Source organism: Rousettus aegyptiacus, unplaced genomic scaffold (assembly GCF_014176215.1).
Source record: "Rousettus aegyptiacus isolate mRouAeg1 unplaced genomic scaffold, mRouAeg1.p scaffold_m13_p_6, whole genome shotgun sequence".
Classification (NCBI taxonomy): Eukaryota; Metazoa; Chordata; class Mammalia; order Chiroptera; family Pteropodidae; genus Rousettus; species Rousettus aegyptiacus.
In genome coordinates this window covers 79082066-79104122 of record NW_023416309.1, presented here as the reverse complement: position 1 = coordinate 79104122, position 22057 = coordinate 79082066, and the positions used below count along the sequence as shown (strand labels likewise).

General features: G+C 33.2%; 1 protein-coding gene across 1 annotated transcript in view; it reads left to right on the top strand.

Moving 5' to 3' along the window:
- The window catches only part of CPD (carboxypeptidase D), a 56001-nt gene that overhangs the window by 5157 nt on the left and 28787 nt on the right, over positions 1 to 22057 (top strand). Inside the window, exons 2-7 of the mRNA XM_016138988.2 lie at positions 689 to 936; positions 15710 to 15852; positions 16496 to 16665; positions 17505 to 17854; positions 18230 to 18421; positions 19796 to 19963. Of these exons, the coding sequence (XP_015994474.1) occupies positions 689 to 936; positions 15710 to 15852; positions 16496 to 16665; positions 17505 to 17854; positions 18230 to 18421; positions 19796 to 19963 (1271 nt within the window). The remainder of the gene's footprint in view (positions 1 to 688; positions 937 to 15709; positions 15853 to 16495; positions 16666 to 17504; positions 17855 to 18229; positions 18422 to 19795; positions 19964 to 22057) is intronic.

The following is a 22057-nucleotide window of genomic DNA, read 5'->3' as shown; positions in this document are numbered from 1 at the left end:
TTTTTCTCTGAAAGCAGCTCAGTGTATCAAGTTTTCCCTTACCCAGCCCTGAATCTTCTCAATTGTGGCTTCTCTGTTGAAAATGTGAATTTAGTATTTTGTGAGCCCAGGGTGAGAGAAAATACATCCTGTTTTACATTAGACTCCCTATCTTAAAAATTCTCCTTGGATGGTAATATTAAAAGCATGAAAGTTATTAATCTAGCTAATGTATGCAACAAATATTTATACAAGCCACACTTTCTACAAAATTAACACATTATGAAATACAAGTATTAGGTTGAATTATAGGAAATTGGCATTTTTGTAGGTCAAAAAAATGATTGAATGTTGGCAGGTTGATATATTTAATACATGAATTTGCAATTCCCCAAATAAGACATTTCCTGAAACATTAATTTAGATTCTGTTATCCAGCTACTTTTTCAATGATGAGAAAGTTCTTTCAAATTATTTGAGGTTAATTTGAACTGTTTGAAATTTGTTGAATTGATAAAGCTTACTTTCTATTTTCTTTTTGTTGTTGTTGTTGGTCTACTTATAACAACCGATAGAGTTATCTTCTAGGTCTCAAGAAAGATACTGAGTTTATTTATGAGAGATGTAGAATCTGTAAATACATGATGTTTTCTGTGCCCTCACCCCTTTTTTTTTTTTAGTGATATATGATTTTGTTGTGTTTTCAAAGGTTCGTGCTTTCTGGAAATCTGCATGGTGGCTCAGTGGTAGCAAGCTATCCTTTTGATGATTCTCCAGAACATAAGGCCACTGGAATCTATAGCAAAACCTCAGATGATGAAGTATTTAAATACTTGGCAAAAGCCTATGCTTCAAACCACCCCATCATGAAAACTGGGGCACCTCATTGTCCTGGAGATGAAGATGAGACTTTCAAAGATGGGATCACGAATGGTGCACATTGGTATGATGTAGAAGGTGTGTAAAACACTGAATTTGCTATATTTTTCCCATTGTTCATTTAGCTTTCTTAAGTATACAGTGGTAAAAAAAAAGAAAAGATACTTTTAGGAATTCCTTTTCTTTTAAATCTTTTTTTAATTTTGAAATTTAAAAAGCCACAGTACATATATAATGTAAATGAATTAAATTCCACAACTGTTATTTTTCCCCACATGTTACAGCACATTCTCTCCATCCTTCACCCACTCCCACATTCTCTTTTGCCAGACTAACTAAAAGTAGATTGCTGATTTCATGACACTGCACCTTTAAGTATCTCTGTATGTATTTCCCTAATACAGGGGCATTCTCTTGTATAATCCTGTACCATTTATTACTATAACCGAGAAATCAACAATAATTCAATACTATCATCCCACATAGTGTCTGTAACTCAAATATCTCCTATTATCACAAAAATATCCTTTATAGCTCCTTTTTCTCCAGCTCAGATCTACTCAGGGTTCAAGAGTTGCATTTAGCTTTGTATCTTTTTAGTTTCTCTGATCTAGAACAGTCATATTAACACTCTCTTTTCTTAATGATGATAAATTCTGTTTTTAAATCTTTTGAGTATATACTCAGGAGGTAAATTGCTGGGCCATATGATAATTCTATATTTAGCTTTAGAGGAATCACCAAACTGTTTACCACATTGGCTGCACCATTCCCATCAGTAATATACAAGGTTTCCAATTTCTCATGGAATGCTATATTTAAAAGAATTGTTAAAGTAAGCTTGAATTGTTTACCTTTTCTTTTAAATGTTATAAAAACAGCTATTGTTGTATTTAAACCTTTGGCATCCTTTGAATAACAACTTCTTTGTTTTTCTGCACAGGTTTAAACCTTTTAATTAAGAGTAAGCAGAAGGTACAAGTCAACATAGAAATGTCATCAGTATGAACTTTTTCTCTTCTTAAACTCTGCCCATGATGTCTTAGGTCTTCCTTTCCTTTCTATAGGCAGTTAGTCATATTATAAAGTATAAATTATGACATTTCTCTTAAGGTGCCTTTATTTAAACTTTTGAATTACCTTTTGACTTTTTATGTTAAGCCATGTGTACTCAACTTAGGCTCTACATGTGAGGACTCAATACTTTCTAGAGTTTTCTGATTTCCCTATAGTTTCTACCAGTGTTTCTTATATATAACAAGCATCCGCAAAGAGGTTGGAAATATTTAGAAACAAAACTTTCTGTTCATAACAATTACAGATGATTTAAAAACCATTTAAGTTTTATATAGATAAGGAATATTCTTTAATGTTTAATTCCATTTCAATCTTTAGGAAATATATTTAATAAAACTTGACTTCATGAACTGGTGGTTTTGTGATATAGTCAAGTTGCTCTATTATTTGAGATATTTAAAATAATGAGTTAAAAATGATTTATTTTTTCTTTTTGGAAAAAGTTGTAAAAAGTTAGAAAGTAATTTCTAATTAACAATTAATTATGGGAGATTAATCTATGTCATACTATTTAAAAACTAAGAATTCTGCCTTCACAGTAAGATTATTTGGTTAAACCAGGTAACAGATTTTTCTGATTCTTCAAATATCTGAAGAAGCTAAATTTTGCTGCTGCTATTGTTATTGTTTTTACGAACATTAACTTCTCTTGTTTTATCTGAATGGTCAGACATATATTATTTCTACAATAGCTAGCTTATATTTCTTTCTACCTCAGCTATATCAAGCTGTTTCAATATTTTCAGCAGAGTAAATTCATTGTTTATCTTATGTGAAACTGCATAAGTAAGATGTTGTAAGATGTTGTGAAACCTTGTGACTAGGCATGTTTCAGACCCGGATGTCTTGGAGTAATTTTACTGATGTCTTACATTATATATTTAGAAATTCTAGTTCAAAGAAGTATGACTTTTAGAGCTGAAAGTGAATATATTGATCTAGTTTAACCCTTTTGAACTATAGGAAATTAAGGCCTGAAAGAAGAAATATTGTGTGCAATACTCACTTAGCAAATATTTACTGAGTACCTGCCACGTCCCATACACTGTATTAGGTAATGGGGATACAGGAGGAGCAAAAAATTCCCGCTCTCATATCTCATTTTTCTAGCGTTTCTTTACTTATCTGAAGTGTAGATGATAAGTAAATTATCATTGGTCACACTTCTGGAAGATGTTCCTGGTTCTATGGGTGCTTTGTGTTACTTTGTTTTAAAAATTATATGTTAAAAAAAAGGAGCAAACACAAAAACTTAAAGCCTTCTTATATATGTGCTTGTTTCACATTTTAATAGGATCAAGCCTAAACTTCTTAGTGTGACGCTGAAAATTCCACAGTTTGACTCAAGCCGACATTTTCTAGTCTAATTCTCCTTGCGACTGAACTTTTGTCCTTCCCCTCAGATGTGAACCTTTACATGTTGGGCTGTTCTCTGTCTGGAAAGCTCTTCTCCAGTTCAGCTGTAACGTCTGAAGCCTCCTCTGTAGTAACTTTCACTCTCATGCCTTCCTAGAGCTTTTCGATTATACCATCAGTATAATGCTTATCTACTTATGCTATTAATAGTTTTTTGTGTCTCCTGCTGGAGTGTGAGTTCTTTGATAATAAGGACAGTGTTGTGTTTTTCATTTTGGTGTTATCTTTATATAAAATGTGTTGGCAGAGAAAGTTCTAGAGGGAGAGATACTGGGGAGATTTTTAATCATTTGGAGTGAAGCCTTTTTTGGAGATTAGTGCTTTATCTAGAGGGATACTGTGGGAATGAAAAGGGAGTATGAGATGTGGTACATAAGAAATTGTGCAAGAACAATTCAGGTTGATCATCAGTTAGATGGTAGACGAGTGTCAAGGAGAAGAAGGACCCAAAGATATACCTTGGAGATTTTGAACTTGGATAAGTAAGAATGATAATGAATGGGAAAAATTAATTAGAGGAGCATGTGTGTGTGTGTTCTCTTTAGATGGGAGAGGAGTAAAAATTGAATGTGGTACTTGATATACTAGTTACAAGTACCCAGTGGACAGTTGGCTTGAGAGAGAGGTCAAGATGGTAAAGAAATTTAGGAGTCATGAGAGATGTGGAAAGCATATGGCAGTGTACTTGATTTTGAAAATTGAAGTGATATTGTTTTCTGGCATAATTTAATTACTTGAAGCCAGAAGTTCAACTAAAGTATATATACAGTCAAACATTGCCTAATGATGTTTAGGTCAATGATAGGCTACATATATGATGGTGGTCCCATAAGATTATAATGGAGCTGAAATAGTGACATTGTAGTCATTGTAACATCATACTGCAGTATTACATGTTTGTGGTGATGCCATTGTAAACAAACTTACTACATTGCCAGTCATATAAAAGTATGGCATGTACAGTTATATAAAGTACATAATACTTGATAAGGATCATAGATAAGTATATTACTGGTTTATGTATTTACTATAATATTTATCATTATTTTAGAATATATTCTTACTACTTATTAAAAAACATTTGTTGTAAAGCAGTATGCTGGCAGCAGCCTCAAGCATCTCGTATTTACTGAGTCTTGATTGCATAATTTTTCTTGTGTTTGATTTAATCTTGTGTTTTTTTGTGCAGTAACATGCTGTACAGGTTTGTAGCCTAGGAGTAATAACCCGTACCACACAGCATAGGCGTGTAGTAGGCTATATCATCTAGGTTTGTGTAAATACATTCTATGATGTTTGCGCAATATGAAATTGCCTAACAACGCATTTCTCAGAATGCTGTCATTAAGCTGCACTTGACTGTCTATCTTTCTGTCTGTCTGTTGAGACTGTATACACATGCACGCACGCGCACACACGCACACGAGTACTTTTTCATCTCCAAAGTGAATGTACTTCTGGCATTTCATACTGGGATGTTTTCTTTAAAGAATGCTGACAGTTCCTATATTCTCAGCCTGTTGTTCATGTTTTAAGAATACTGTTGATATTCTAATTCAGATGTCCATTAGTAAAATGCATTTAGTTTTACCTAATCTTGTACATTCAGGAGCTGGTTGGAGCTCATTCTTGCCTTTTCTTTCTCTCCTTTAATCTGAGTGCTGCCTAATTTAAAAGGAAAGTGGCAAGGTAAAACAATATTCAGAATACTTGCTTCTGCTTGAGTCATGAGTTTGCTTTAGTAAACAAATATTGCCTAATGTAAAATCTTACCTCTGGAAGTGGTGTCGTTGTATATTTTATAATGCGATCATAGACTTATATGAAGGTTGAGAACCAAACACTAAACACTACTTTAGGATTTGGCCTCTAAATCTTGAGATCCGATGTCTAAAGTTAGATGTGCTTTCTTTTCTCCTTTTTTCTATTTAACTCAGGCGATGGAGAATTGGAAAATTCTTTGGAAAAAAAGGAAAATTCAGTTCAGAGAGCTATGAGAGAGAGTATTGACTAAGTTAGATAAAACTTATCTGCAAACAGATGCAGGACTGTGTAATTTAGTTTAACTTTGTAGAATTATAACGCTAGCAAATATAGATTCAGTGGGAGTGGTGAAGGAAATAGATTTTCATAAGATAAGTTGCTCAGAATACAAAGACCAACTCCAGTTAAGAACTGGTCAAAATGAAGTTGAATTTAAAGACCAGGAATATGGGAATTTTTTTCAAGGGCAACCTTTGTTTTTTCCATTGATTTGACCCATATGTTCCACTTAAAAATTTTTATGAACATTATAATGAGCTTTTAAAAATATTTCAAGAAGTGCAAAATCATCACTTAATAACTCTATAAATAAACTGTTCACAAAACTCAAAGTTGTGAGAACTCACTATCTTTTGAAGTAGTTTTATTAAAGAAATAAGAGTAAGTTCCGAATTTAGAGTAGAAATTGCCTATCTATATTCCTACACTCTAAAATGCTTTTCCTAAAGAAAAAAATACATTGAAGTTTTTTTCTGTAATATATAGGATTCTTGTATAATACAGTTTGATACTTTATAGTTGGATTACTGAGGCAAGTTTAAAAAAATTGCTATGTTTGTCTTACCACTGAAGCATTGATTTGCTAAAGACGTAACAGTAAACCATTAATGCCCCATTTTTGAATGAAGCACTGAATTTATTTAAGCCCCCCGACCCCATCCCTATCCCTTTAAAGCTAGATATCTCTGTAGTGAAAACAGTAATAGGGACTGGTTCCATGATAAAGAGAAATTGAGTATCTTAAAGCATATGAAGATTAATTGTGAGACATATGGAATAAAGCAGCTTAATGGTCATGAATAGATTCTTTGATCAGAAAATTTAGCCACTTATAACAATTAGTCTTGATCACAATTTGTCAGTAATACTGGACAGACTCCTAATGGTTAAACTTTTAGTTTTGTTCTTTGACATTGATAAAAAGAATGAAAGTGTTGTAGGTTTCAAAGGACATTACATTCAATTTTTTTCTGGATTGATATGTAGGTCTAAAGACAAATTTATACCTTTTCTCTTTCTTTGTCAAATCCCCTTGTGAACAGAGGAAATAGTAAAAATCAATGGCTTTCAAACTGAGGTATGTATGGGGAATAGAAAGAGACTAGTTAATTTGGATATAACTTTAAGGAAATTTGCAGCTCTTCCATACCTTCTCTTTTCCTAAAATTGGTCTTCCTGAGAAGTATACTTGCTGCAGAGGTGCTATTTCATACTCTCTTCTCCCACTTGACTAAAGATAGACATGCTTTTTCTACCTATCTGAATCACACTGTGGTACATTTATTCAGTTTTAGAAACTTTCAGGGCACCAAAACAAAGGGAACAGTTTGTGATTAATAGTATCATAAAAGCATCACTCTAAACTTCTCACTAAAAGGTATGTTTTCAGTAATTGTTACCTGTTATGTTTGTTATTTATCAAAGTTTATAATAAGACAATGCCTTTCTGATAAATTGTATGTCAGTAGTTATTGTAATAATTCAATCTAGAAGACAAAAATTTAATACTTAGGGCATTAAGGTCATTGGAAAATAAGAAAAATTTAAATATGTATAGATTGAAGTATTATAGGATGATCAATAAAAGACTTTCAAGCATACAAGTATATCACATTCAAATAACAATCTTTGGACAAAGTGAAATGGAAATGAAAATTCAAAGAGAAAAGGGGAAGATGTAAAATTTCTACTGTTAAAGAAAAGGGTATACAAGTTTTAAATAGATGAGTCTATAGATAATTAAATTTCTATAATATATTTACTTGGCTACATCTAAAAATGTAAAAGTTTTATTTAAAATATAAAATTTACATTATGCAGAAAGTATTAAAGTAAACATATTACTTTTGCAACTATTCAAACTTAAGATGAAAACTTTTAGATACCAACTTAAATTGTGTGAAGTGTTGCATAATTTTTCAAAATTGTTTTAGTTGGAATAAAGTTTGAAGGTCATTGGTTTAGATAGTCCCCTGAGAGAGACTAATGGATAATAGAATCTTACTTATTTATGACTGTTAATAAGTAAGACAAATAACAGATTCTTTATACTTCTAGTATAGTACTTTATTGCCTTGAGGTATGCCTATAATGAATATTTCACTTCCAAATTTCAAATTTTCTTTGATTAGATAAAGATATTATTCTGAAATCTGTTATTTCATCCTTCAATCTATGTTGAACCATATGACATATTAGCATACAAAATAAACAAAGGTATTAACTTAATCTGACAGTAGTTAACAGCTGTCAACAGCGTCAGGCCTATCTGCAGATCAGTGGTTGCACTGTTACAGTGAGCTCTAGAGTTGTATAAGGAAAAAATCAAGACAATGAATCTGAACCAGCTATTTAGATAAGATTACTTATGATACAGTCTTTGACATTTAGTATCGGAAAAATAAATGTTAAGTTTAATACAGATGGCAAATAATACACATTCGTGGCATCTCACAAAAAAATTCTTAAATTATTCATAATTCATTTAATATTCCCATTTGTTTCTAGTTTTTTAGATAACTTTTTAAAGTAATTTTTAAACTAAAACTTGCTATTTGTGAATAAAGACTTTGATTTTCTAAAGTTAGGATAGCTTTATTGTTTTTTGTCTTGCAAAGTAAAAGTTTGCTACTCTTCTGAGAGTATTGATTGACTCCTATGAGTTTAGAAAGATTGATTATGTATATATCACAACTCACTAATTGTCTTCTGAGAATAGTTCATTGTTATAGACTCAAAGGAAATGGGATTTCATTAAGAGAAAGCTGTTTTGTAGATAGCTTTCTGTAACTGATTTCTATGTAATTCCATCTTGTTAGAGAACATTTTGTCTTATTTCAGTTCTTTTAAATTTGTTTATTTTATTACCCAGGATATGGTCTATCTTGGTGAATATTCCATGTGTACTTGAAAAGAATGTGTATTCTGCTGTTGTTTGGTGGGGTGTACTTAATTATCATTTAGATCTAGTTCCTCGATGGTGTGTTTTAATTCTATCCTTTGCTGTTTCCCTGTCTACTTGTCCTATTGATTACTGAGAAAGGAATGTGCAGTCGGCAACTATAATTGTGGATTTTTCCATTTTTCCTTTTAAAACTATTAGTTTTTGTTTCACTCACTTTGAAGTTCTGTTGTTAGGTGCCATATTTAGGATCGTTATGTCGTCTTGGTGAATTGAACCTTTTATGGTTATTCAGTTTCTCTCTTTATCCTTGCCACTTTTCCTTGCTCTGAGGTCTACTTTATCTGATATTAATATAGCCACTCCATCTTTTGATTTGTGTTTGCAAGGCATATCTTTTTCCATTCTTTTACTTTTAACTTAGCCTATACCATTACATTTAAAGTGAATTTCTTAGAGATAGCATATATTTGGGTCTTGTTTTTTAATTCATTTTGACAATTTCTTTTAGTTGATGTGTTTATACTATTTACATTAAATGTAATTATTGGTATGTTTGGATTTAGGTCTACCTTTTTATTATTTTCCTGTTTTCTCTGTTTTTTATTCCATTGCTTCCTCTTTCCTGCCTTCTATTGGATTGTTTAGTAGTGATTTTATCTATAGTGTTTTTACTATATCTCTTTGTAAAGTTTGTTTTGGTAGTTGCTCTAGGAATTACAGTTTACCTACTTAACTTTTCACAGTTCTGCCTAGAATTAATATTTTACAACTTCAACTTCAAGGTGAATGTACTTTGCCCCTCACCCTTTCATTGTAGTCATCATTTGTATTATATACATTGAAAACCCCGCCAGACAGTGTTATGATTTTTGCTATCATATATATTTTAAAGAATTTAAATAGTTTATTAAGGAAAAAATAGTTTATTATGTTTACCCAGATATTTTACCATTTCTGTTTTTTCATTCCTGAAGTTCCAAGTTTTTCTCTGGTGTCATTTCTCTTCCTGAAGAACTTTCTTTACCATTTCTTTTAAAGCCAGTTTGCTTGTGACATTCTTTTAGCCTTCATTGAGAATGTCTTTTTACATTCATTCTCTGAAGGATATTTTCACTAGATATAAAACTCTGGGTTCTGGATTGATGATTCTCAATTTTTTTTTTTTATAACATTTTGTGCCTTCTTTCCTTCATGGTTTCTGATAAGAAATTCATAGTCATTTGAATTGTTTCTCTATACAAATGTATCATTTTTCTGAAACGCTTTTTTCCTTTTTCTTTAGTTTTCAACAATTTGGTTATAAAGTGTATAGGCATGACTTTCTTTGAGTTTATTCTTTTTGGGATTTGCTAAACTTCTTGAAATGTAAGTTTCTGTCTTTTGCAAAATTTGGGGAGTTTTCAACCAGTATTTCTTCAACTTTTTCTTTCTTTCTTTCTTTCTTTTTTAACATGGCATACTTTTTCCTCTCCTTCCGAGACTAATGACAAGAATTTTAGACCTTTTGGTAATATTCCTAAAAATCTGTTCTGTTTAAAAAATTTTTTTCTCTGTTGTGCACATTGGATAGTTTCTACATATCTATCTTAAAGTTAACTCAGTCTTTCCCCTTGTCATTTCCATTCCTCTTTTGAACTCATTGAATAAATTTTAAAATTTTGGTTATTATGTTTTTCACTTATAAAATTTCCATTTTATTTTTTATGTCTCCTGTTTCTTTTATTTCATTTCAAGAATGTTTAATCTTATTACTTCCTTAGAGCATGTCTATCATAATTACTTTAAGATTAGTCTGATAATTCCAAAATCTGCATCATCTTGGGTTTGGTATCTATTTATTATTTTTTCTTTGCAAGTTGCTGACATCTTTATGGTTCTTTGAATGTCAATTTTGGATTTTATCCTGGACATTTTGAACTTTACAAGATCTGAGCCTTGTTTAAATATTATAACAAATAGTGATTTTTGTTGTTGTTAGTTTGTTTGAGCAATTAATGACCGAGTTAGGATTTGCAAGTTTTGACTCACCTTCTCTGTGATGTGATTCCAATATCAGTTCAGTTTTTAAAGCCTTTGCACTGCCTGTTCAGATCTTTCCTGTGTGTGCAGCAGTTTGGGATGAGGGTAGTGGTCTGTTCTGCAGTTCAGTGTTCAGTGCTTTTAGTATAGTTTTAGGGTCAGACCCACACGTATACATTTCAGAGTTGAGCCCAGGAGTTCATAGGAAATTTTATGAGATTCCTTTATTCTCCCTTCTCTCTATAATCTCACTTATAGTCTCTAGTTTTTAAGGTCTCCCAAAATAGATGCTAAACAAAAACATGAAAGGATGAGTAATATCATTGGTTATCAGGGAAATACAAACTGAAACCACAATGACATACCACTACAAACCAGTAGGATACTTAAAATTAAAAAGGGTGAGCAGTTGCTCGAGCAGCTTGTTAGGTGAGGATGCAGAGCAACTGAAACATTCATACGTTGCTGGTGGGAATGTGATTTGGCACAGCCATTTTGGAAAACAGTTTGATAGTGATCTGTGGGACTAAAGACCACTGAATATAGTTTCTTCTCTTAGAATTAAGTCTTATTTTTGGAAGACTTCTGTCCTTCCCACCCCTACCCTGGGATTATATTTGTATGTATCATTGATTGGAACTGGCTGGTTACAGTCCTATTAAAGTTACTATAAAAAGCTGATTAGATAACACTCTAAAATATTACTGTAGATTTGGTCTTCTTGTTGCTCTTAGCTACTATTTCTTAAATTGCTACCAAAGTAAAATAATAAAGGGACAAACAAAAGAATGCTAGGACTCAAGCCTGGTGATTATAGTGTTGTAAGTAGTCTACTTCACTGCCTTCTAGTATAATTAAAATGTAAGTCAAACATTTTTGCAATTTAGCACAGCTATCAAGTTTTACATATGTAAAAAGAACAGGTTAGTTCACACTTAACATTGCTGTGAAATTGTTATTTTTATGTGTTCTGCTTCCTCACCAAGACTATAAACTCTGAATGAAGGTATGTCTCTTATGTATAAATCCCTATAATGTTAATATAATATCTTACACACAATGACCATTTACTGTGACCAATATATAGTAAAAATTGGAAAGAGTTAATAAATATGCATGTGTACATACAAGTAAGAGTTACCAAGGATGATCATAGGTCAACAATGACTAAAGGTGACTAATATCACTTAATGACAATATGACTACAAAGGGATATGAAACTCAGCACCTCACCAGTTTCCTGCTAGACCCAAAGTGACTGCCAAGATGTTGGAAGATAAATAGAAAGGCAAAAGATGGATACCTTGCCTTTTAAGAAAAAAAGGCTAAGACCAAATTACTGAGCTTGTGGTGGTTATAAACCTGTATATATGCTGACAAAAGAAAGTCTTTTTGACATCTCTGCATGTATGCTCAATGGGCATCTCAAATTTAATACACTCAAAACATCAGTCTTAATTTCCTACTGCCCCAACCTACTTACATTCATTACTTCAACAAATATTTATTAAAGGACTACTATGTGCCAGGCACTGTTTTAGTGCTTGGGATATCCATCAGTGGGTTTGCTTATGATTTAGCAGGGAGAAACAGGCACTAAATAATAAACATAATAGGTAAATTATTAAGTGCTATAGAAAAAAATTCAAAAGTAGAAAAAGATGATAGGAATTACGAGTAATAGTGGGATGAGCTTGGGATAATAATGGAAAGAAGTAAGTAGCAACTTTAATTAATTTATTTTTAATTGAAGAAATGATTTAAATTCGCCCCCCTCATTTACCTCCCCTCTCAAGTAGCAGCTTTAAGTAGGGAGGTACGGTTAAGCCTCATTGTCAAGTTGAAATTGGAGTAGAGAGCTGGAGATGAGAGAGTCAAGTAGGGCTATCTGGGAGAAGAACATTCCAGGCAAAGGGAACAGTTAGAGCAAAGACCCAAAGTCAGGAAGTCCCTTGTCTATCCAGTGAACAGCAAGAAGGCCAATGTGGCAGGTGCAGACCCAGTGCTGGGGAGAGTATGAAAGGAGGTTAAAGAGAGAAGAGGAGTGGTGGAAGACAAGTCATGTAGGGCTTTAGGCCACTGTAAAGATTTTGGCTTTTAGTCTAAATGATATCAGAAATCATTGTATGGAGGAATAGCATCTGACTTACATTTCAACAGAATTACTCTGGCATCTCTGTTGAGAAAAGAATATAGAAGAAGGGCAAGGGCAGGAAAAGGGAGATCTGTTGAGTGATTACAGAAGTCCAGGGGGAAAAGAATGGTGGCTTGTACTAGGGTAGTGGTAGTGGAGGTGAGGAGAAACCTTTGGTTTCTGGATATATTTTGAAGTTAGAGCTAGCATGATTTCCTGACACTTTGCATGTGGAATGTCACTTCTGGGCTTTTGGCTTGAACAACTAAAAGGATGAAAGTGTCATTAACAGTGGTAGGAGGGACTGTGGGTGGAGCAGGTTTGGGGAAGATGAAGCTATATTAGGTTTGTAATATCCAAGTAGAGATATTGAATAGGCAATTGGATATGCAAGGCTTGATTCTGGGAAAGAGGTCTGGGCTGGAGACAGAAATTTGAAAGTTGTCATCCTATAGATAATATTTAAAACTATGGGGCTGCATGAGACACCAAGGGAATAAGTAAGAAAAGACCAACAATAAAGCCTTAGGCATACCATATCTGCTTTTGTTCTCCTTTATCTTCTCAGCAAATGGCACTACTATCTCTCTAGTTTCTCAAGCCAGAAATCTAGAAGTCATTCTTGATTCCTTATAAACAAGTCCTTTGTATATCCAGATCTGTTCACTTCTCTTCATTACCACCAACCTAGTTCAAGCCATTATTCTCTTCTAATTCATTTCCCTGCTTCTCTTTTTGCTTCTGCTGCCATCATTTTCCACCCAGCAGTCAGAATGATCTTTTAAAAAGGCATTTCATATCATTACCACACCTCTGCTCAGAAACTTCAGTGTTATGTGCAGCAAAGGAAATAATCAACAGTGAAAAGACAACCTATGGAAAATATTTGTAAACCATATATCTGATAAGGGGTTAATATTCAGAATATATAAAGAACTACAACTCATCAAAAAAAACACACAAGAATAACGATTAATAAATGAGCAAAAGACTTGAATAGATGTTTCTTCAAAAAAGATATACACGTGGCCAACAAACATAAAAAGATGTTCAGTATCATTGATCATCAGGGACATGCAAATCAAAACCATCTTATACCTCTTAGGATGGCCACTATCAAACAAAAAAAAATAGCAAGTTTTGATGAGGATTTGGAGAATTTGAACTCTTTACATGGACAGTGGGAATATAAAATGGCACAGGTATTACAGAGAACAGTATGGAGCTGCCTCACAAGGTTAAATATAGAATTACCACATTCAACAATACCATATATACCATCTGGGTATATAGATATAAAAGAATTGAAAATAGCCTCTTGAAAAGATGGTACACCCATCTCTACCATTATTCACAATTGCCTAGAAGCACCCTAAATGTCCATAGGCAGATGAATGGAAAAAGAAATGCAATATATACATAAAATGAAATATCATTCAACTCCCAAAAGAAGGAAATCACAGCTGATAAAGGACTGTTATACAAAATATACCCCCAAAAAAACCCTCTTAAGACTCAACAATAAGAAAACAACCGGAGTTTAAAATGAGCCAAAGACCTTAACTGACACCTTACCAAAGAAGATATATGGATGGCAAATAAACATCATAGGTCATCATGGGAATGAGAATTAAAACAATAAGTTACCACTACACACCTACCAGAATGGCCAAAATCTGGAACACTGACAACAGCAAATGCTGATCAGGAGCAACAGGAGCTCTCATTCATTGTTGGTGGTAATGCAAAATGGTATGGCCATTTTGGAATACAGTTTGGTGGTTTCTTATAAAACTAAACATACTCTTAGCATACAGTCCAGCAATTGAGCTCCTTGGTATTTATTTACCCAAAGGAGTTGAAAACTTATGTCTACATAAAAACCTGCACAGTTATGTTTATAGTAGCTTTATTCATAATAACCAAAACATGAAAGCAACTAAGATATCCTTCTGTAGGTGAATGGGTAAATAAACTGTGGTGCATCCAAACAATGGACTATATTCACCACTGAAAGAAATGAGCTATCAAATCATGAAAAGACATGGAGCAACCTTAAATACCTATTACTAAATGAAAGAAACCAATCCAAAAAGGTTACATACTATATGATTCCAGCTATATGACATTCTGGAAAAGGCAAAAACCATATGGAGATAGTAAAAAGATCAGTGGTTAGCAGGGAGGGCTTAGAGGGGAGGAGGGACAAATAGGCAGAGCATAGAGGATCTTTAGGGCAATGAAACAACTCTGTTACTATAATTGTAGAAGCATATTACTATACATTTGTCCAAACTCATAGAATATAAAAGACTGAACCCTAATATAAACTGTGGACTTTGAGTGGTAATGACGTGTCAGTGTAGGTTCATCACTTGTAACAAATGTACACTCTAGTGGGAGATAATGGTAATGGAGGCTATGTATGTATGGGGGCTAAGGTTATATGGAAATCTCTGTACCTTCTACCTCAGTTTTGCTGTGAACCTAAAATTGCCCTAAAAAATAAAGTATTTTTTAAAAAATCAAGTGACAGGAATGATAATAGGTTTTCTACAGAATGAGTGTGTAGACTTACAAAGGTGTAGAAATAGTGAAAGTGACTGAGTGTGGATGCTTATTCCCGTTTTTACTGCCCTCTTCCTTTAAATACATTTTGAAAGGATTTATTGTCTTGTTTCCCCTCCCCACCGCACCCCACCCCCGATTTGTGTAACTGCGCCACCCTATATACAGCCTTTCTTTTCCTCTTGCCACCTTCTTGATAAAAGGGAGTACAGTTAGAATAGTAGGCACTTAATAATGCTTTGACATGAATATCTTTGACAACTTGAAGATCATATTTACCTTTCATGTTCTTTCTGTCGAAAAGATTAACCTCTCTGTGCCTCACTTCTATAGAATGGGCGAAATAATAATACCTAACTCCACTATTGTAAAGATTAAACTTTAATAACACATAGCTCTCATAGAATGTGTCTTACAGGTAGAGCTGTTATCATTATTGCTATTGTTAACTGGTGTGTTTGTGCTATTCATAACTATTCATCCTTTCAATCAGATATATTTTCTTTACATATATTCCTCGTCAATGTATGTGCCTTTAACCTTCCTTCCTCTATTTTAAGAGCCTTCTCCATTTTCAAACAATTTAATAAAAAGACAATTTATGCATGCAGAGATGGCAGATTTAATATCTTTGGTCTTCTTGAGAATAAAATATTGAGGGTAAACTTATTTTTTCTTTCATGTTACAGGTGGTATGCAAGATTACAATTATGTATGGGCCAACTGTTTTGAGATCACATTAGAACTGTCTTGTTGCAAATATCCACCTGCTTCGCAGCTTCAACAAGAATGGGAGAACAATCGTGAGTCTTTGATCACATTGATTGAAAAGGTAAAAGTAGCTGACTGAAAAGTTTGGAAGGTTGGGGTATGGAAATAATGGATTAAATAAGGGGGAAGTTTGGTTGCATGTGAATAACAATCTATACTAGATACCCTTTATCTGTTTTTATTATTTAAAATTGTAGACTATCTTTACAAACTTATATTAGAATCTATTAGAACATATTCTAGCTGTGCCTCCTTGTCTCTCCAAAGGGTTTCCTTTGACTGTCTTAGAACACGTTTGCAAACTGAAATAGCCAAATTTGTACTACCGAGTTCTTAGAATGTCATATGATCATATTTGCTAGAAAGCTTTTATCACTATTTGTACCATAGACATAAGTTTAATTTAAACATCAGGTAGGCTAATATACTATTGGGTATACCAGAAATTATTAGAAGTCTGGCTTTGAGGAAAGTAAATTTCATAAGCACATTAACCAGTCTAGATTTCAGACATATTGACTTCAGCTTAAGAATTTCATACTTTTGTCTACATTTTATTTTAACTTGGAGGGATACAAAAATATTTCAGGGAAAAAGAGGGAGTAACCTTACTTTTTTAGAAATTCTGTATCAATGCAGAGAGATTATGCTTTCTTGCCTTCCAAATTGTCTTTGAGCAGTCTACTTTGCTTCTTCTTTTTCAGGTCCACATTGGAGTTAAAGGATTTGTTAAAGATTTAGTAACGGGATCTGGCTTAGAGAATGCAACCATCTCAGTGGCTGGTATTAATCATAATATCACAACAGGCAAATTTGGTGACTTCCACAGATTACTTGTTCCTGGAACTTATAACATTACAGCAGTTTTAACTGGGTAAGAATTTAAATTAGACTCTTAAAATACTAAGCCTTTTTTTTATATCTAAGACAGAAATATTGTCCAGAAAATCTTATTTACTGTATCTGGCTTTTATTTTTCCATGTTCTCTGTTCTTTTTTCCCCTTTTATAAGGAGAAAATACTATTGCGGAGTCTTTTGTCACATTCTCTAATAATACAAATGAATATGAAGTATAATTGTACACTTGGGAGGAAGGACAGTTTTAAAAGCTTGAAAAGATGGGCAGCTGTGTAAAGCATTGCCTCAAGGCTAATTAACTACCAGAATACAAAAAACTCAAGGCTCCATAAAAGACATTTTGAAGAGCTGTCTTTATTAGTTTTCTAATATCTGAAATGAGTGGTTTCACCCCTCCCCTTCACTTTGCTAAGGATTTCATTGATAACCTTTCATTTAATTTTAAACTTTCCCATTTAGAAAAGTAGTTGGAATGTCAGTTTGGTAAGGGACTACAAAGAATTGGATAATGTATCCCTTTTTTGAGTATTGTAGCAATGGTTACAATGGATTAATGACTTCCATCTTCCATTATATTCTCTCCTTTGAATGTAATTTTTTGTAAGCATTCTAATCTGTGGAACCTGAGAAGATGGTAAGAGAAGTAGTTCTTTAAAGATTTAATTGGGGGATTCTCTGTGAGATAATATCCTAAAAGTCTCGAATTTACACATTTATGTTTATTTAGTTTGCATTTTGATAAACCTCTAAGTGCTAGAATTTGGAAAGGTTTTTGTACTTTTACAATGTTGAAGCATGGTGTTTTTTAATTTAACTCCAAGCCATCTCCTTTTTCAAATATTTTTTTTTTTCAGGTACATGCCAGTAACTGTTAATAATATAATAGTGAAAGAAGGACCAGCTACAGAGGTGAATTTTTCCCTTCGTCCAACTGTGACTTCAGTAATCCCTGACTCTACTGAGGTTAAAGTAACTGCTAGCACAGTTGCTATACTTAATAGCTCTCCTGGAACGCAGTCATCTCACCAGCCAATTCAACCAAAGGACTTTCACCACCACCATTTCCCTGATATGGAAATCTTCTTGCGAAGGTTTGCCAATGAATATCCTAACATCACTCGGCTTTATTCATTGGGAAAATCAGTAGAATCAAGAGAACTTTATGTAATGGAGATATCTGATAATCCAGGTGTCCATGAACCAGGTAATTGGTGTCGTTTTACACATAAATTCAGTATTGCCTCTCAGAGCTTTGTATTATATTGCTGTGTTTCATCTGGAAAGGTCACATATAGCATGTATATATTAGTAAGGAAGCTGTTTTTTAAGATGCTTTTTCTTGCTGTAGTCGAAATGTCTCTTTTTAAATTTTGATTCATATAAAAATAAAAATATTAGCAGAGAGAATCTAATCTATGCAGTATGTTAAATACTATGCCTAATATAGATTATCAAATTAATTTTCTTTTTTTTCTAGCAAGGTTGGTTATATTTTCTTTGCATATGTTGGGGGAAAAGTAGAGAGAGTTCATGATAAATGGAAAGGAAAAAAAGTCCTATGTAATTACTTTGTTTTCAGGTGAACCAGAATTTAAGTACATCGGAAATATGCATGGAAATGAAGTGGTTGGAAGAGAACTGCTACTGAACCTCATAGAATACCTTTGTAAGAACTTTGGAACAGACCCTGAAGTAACAGATTTGGTCCATAGCACTAGAATTCACCTTATGCCATCTATGAATCCTGATGGGTATGAAAAGGCCCAGGAAGGTAAAGTATAAGCTATCTGTTAATGCTTAGCCTTTTTTATTATCATATGGCATGATTATTTGGGATAGAAGAGAATTTGATCTAGTTGTTTTCCTGGAATTCTTCTTGTTTTATTCTTATAATTTATAATTGGTTCTAGCTTTTGTATTCTTGCATGAAAGGATAGTACAGTTAATAATTATGTGATCAAGTTTATATTTAATGGAGTTCTCCACTTATGTAATAGTTTTTATTTACTAAAAATATATGAGTTTTACAAATTATTTAACAATGATTCTTGTTTAATTATTAAATAGGGAACCTTATCTCATAAGTGAAAACTCAAACCAAGTATCTTTTGAAACCAGTGACTGTTTTGAGTGCCAGTTCTACCCCTGCATATTCTAAACCTGCTGAGTTATTGACTTCCTATTCCTCTGCCGCCTCTGGGCTAGCAAGGGCAGGGAGAGCTAGTGGCTTACACAGACCACCTTATGCAAAACACTAGGAGAGTAAGAATCCATGTTTTCCCAAGCTGTGCTTTCTTCCAGGCAATAGTACCAGTGAGTAGAATAGGTACCACAATATGGATATGTAGCCACATAAGTTATTACTGTCACTGACTGAACACTGAGAGAACCAACTAATGAATGACCAGGTTAATCCTTATATATATTATTAAAATTCCTCCCCAAAGTACCTCATCCTTTGTCAGCTTCACAAATCCCTCTCACAGTCCTCCCTTAAGACTTTTCAGAAAGGTGGAACTATCTACTACTAATAAGCCCTCCAGTTTGTTTTCTTCATTCACTTGCAATTTTTTCCTCATTATAACAATAATAGGGCTCCCAACTCATATTAAAATGGAATAAACTTAAGTTAAACCCTGTCTCCTCCATTAGGTTAAACATCCAACTGTATTCTTGGCTGACCTTACCTTTTAGTGATCACTTTAATATGATCCACAATTTTCTTTTCATGCAGTCTGTTTCTTTGCCATGTTTTAGTGACCTTTATACCAATACAATAGAGTTCCCCTCTGATCAGTCATGTCCACTTAACATTGTGATTAAGTTATTGTATGTGAACTATTGACAATTAAGCGAAACTTTAATATAATTTGTGTAGTTGGATTTTTTTTTTTTACCTTCCAAGTATGCCCAGAGGGCAGAAACGAAAAAGAAATGTTTTTACCTCTCTATTCAAAAGATGCGCAAGAGATAGATTTTTTAAATGTACGATGTAAAAAAGATGTGCATTTTAATTATCGTGTGATAGATTATAGTGAAACCTGATATGTTCATACTTACCTCTGAGTTAAAATAGCTGAAGCAGTATGCATTGGATTAAAATATAAGTGAAATATGGCTTAAATTTGAATCCTTTATCATGCAGGAGATTCAATAAGTGTAATTGGCAGAAATAACAGCAACAACTTTGACTTAAACCGAAATTTCCCAGACCAGTTTGTTCAGATCACAGATCCTGCCCAACCTGAAACTATTGCTGTAATGAGCTGGATGAAGGCCTATCCATTTGTCCTGTCAGCAAACCTGCATGGAGGTAATAGCAACTTGATACTCTACTAATTAATTCTTGTTGAGAGCATTTGAAAATCTTGGTGGAATTTTATCTGTTTATAGTCTTAGGCTATCTTAAACTGGGTATCCTGTTATTGCTTTTGTGGCAGACAACAATAAAGTTCCTTTTTTATTACGTTTTAAGCCTATTTCCTGGGTGTTTTGCCTCTTTCTCTCTCACCCCTCCCCCATAATTCTCCTCTCCTTTCTTCCTTCTCCCCCTCGCTCCCACCTTTTCCCTGTCCCTCTCTCTTTTTTCTCTCACTTGGTTCTTCAAGTGTTTTAAATTTATCCCTCACAAGTGTTTTATATTTATCCTCCTCACTGGGAATTTGGTAACATGCTTTTTGTCATTTATAAAAATTAAACACTATTAGATCCAAATATCTTTCATCCTTTTTCTCCCTAAAGTTTAATACTTTTTTATATAGGTTTAAAATTTGACATTCTTTTACCTATTACTTGCTATATATTTAACTGTAGTACAATGATCTCATTCTCGTGTAGTGTTCAAGCTTATATACTTCCAAATAATTTAGCAGGAATTGATGAGTTGAATAAAATAAGAGGTCAAGATTAAAAATTATCACAATGTGCAGCTAGGGTTGTGTGAATAAGAGTGACAGTGTCAGTACCCAAGAGAACTTAAAACATATGTCTACACATAAACTTGTATGTAAATGTTCATAATAGAATTTTTCATAATCAAAAAGTATAAAAAACCCAAATGTTTATCAACTGATGATTAGATAAATAAAATGTGGTATAGCCATTTCATATTTGACCATGAAAAGGGATCAAGTACTGATGTATGATGTAACATAGATGAGCCTTGAAAACATGCTAAAGTGATAGAAGCCAGAAATAAGAAACCATGTATTATATGATTACATTTTTATAAATTTCAGAATAGGCAGATCCATAGAGATAAGGAAGTAATGGATAGTAGTTTGAGGGAATGGGAGGTGACTACTGATGGGTATACTTTTATTGAGAGGTGATGAAATGTTCTGTAATTGGATAGTAGTGAAGGTCGTACAACACTGTGACTATATTAAACAACATTGCATTATATAATTTAAATGGATGAATTATATGGTATGTGCATTATATCTCAATCAAATAAATTTAAAAGAAGATTTCAATTTAGGAGGATTTTTGAAAGACTATACAGAAAAGTAAATTCCTTTTTGTAAATTTTGATACTAATTTTTTATTGAGGTGAAATTCATATAACATATAATCAATCACGTTAAAGTGAACAATACAATAATTTTTTTAGTGTATTCACAATGTTGTGCAACCACCATCTCTATCTAGATCTACAGTGTTTATATCTCCTCACCCATTAAGGAGATGCTTCCTGTTCCCCCATCCCCTCAAGCCCTGGTACCTACCAGTCTGTATTCTGCTTCTGTGGACTTGCCTATTTTGAATATTTCATAGAAATGGAATCATACAATATGTTGCCTTTTTTGCCTGTCTTCTGTCAAGTAGCATAATGATTATAAGGTTTGTTCATATTATAGCTTCATTCCTTTTTATGACTGAATAATATTCCATTGTATGCATATACCTCAATTTGTTTCTCCATTTCTCCATCAGTGGATATTGAGGTTGCTTCCACTTTTTTACTATTATGAATAATATCACTGCAAACATTGCAGTACAATACCTATTTGAGTCCCTGTTTTTAATTCTTTTGGGTAATTTTGTGTTTAGCTTTTTGAGGGACTGCCAAAATGTTTACCACAGTAACTGAACTTTTTAAAATTCCAACCAATGGGTTCCGGTTTCTCCACATCCTCATCAATACTTATTGTTCGTTTTGTTTTGTATTTTTAATAGTCATTCTAGTGGGTGAAAAGTGGCATCTCATTGTGATTTTGATTTGCACTTTCCTGATGACTAAAGATGCTGAGCATCATTTTGTGTTCTTTTTGGCTACTTGCATATCTTCTTTAGATAAATATTTGTTCATGTCTATTGTCTATTTTTAATTTTTTTAGGGGGATCTTTTTGCTGAATTGTAGTAGTTCTTTATATAATCTGGATTCTAGACCCTTATCTGATTACT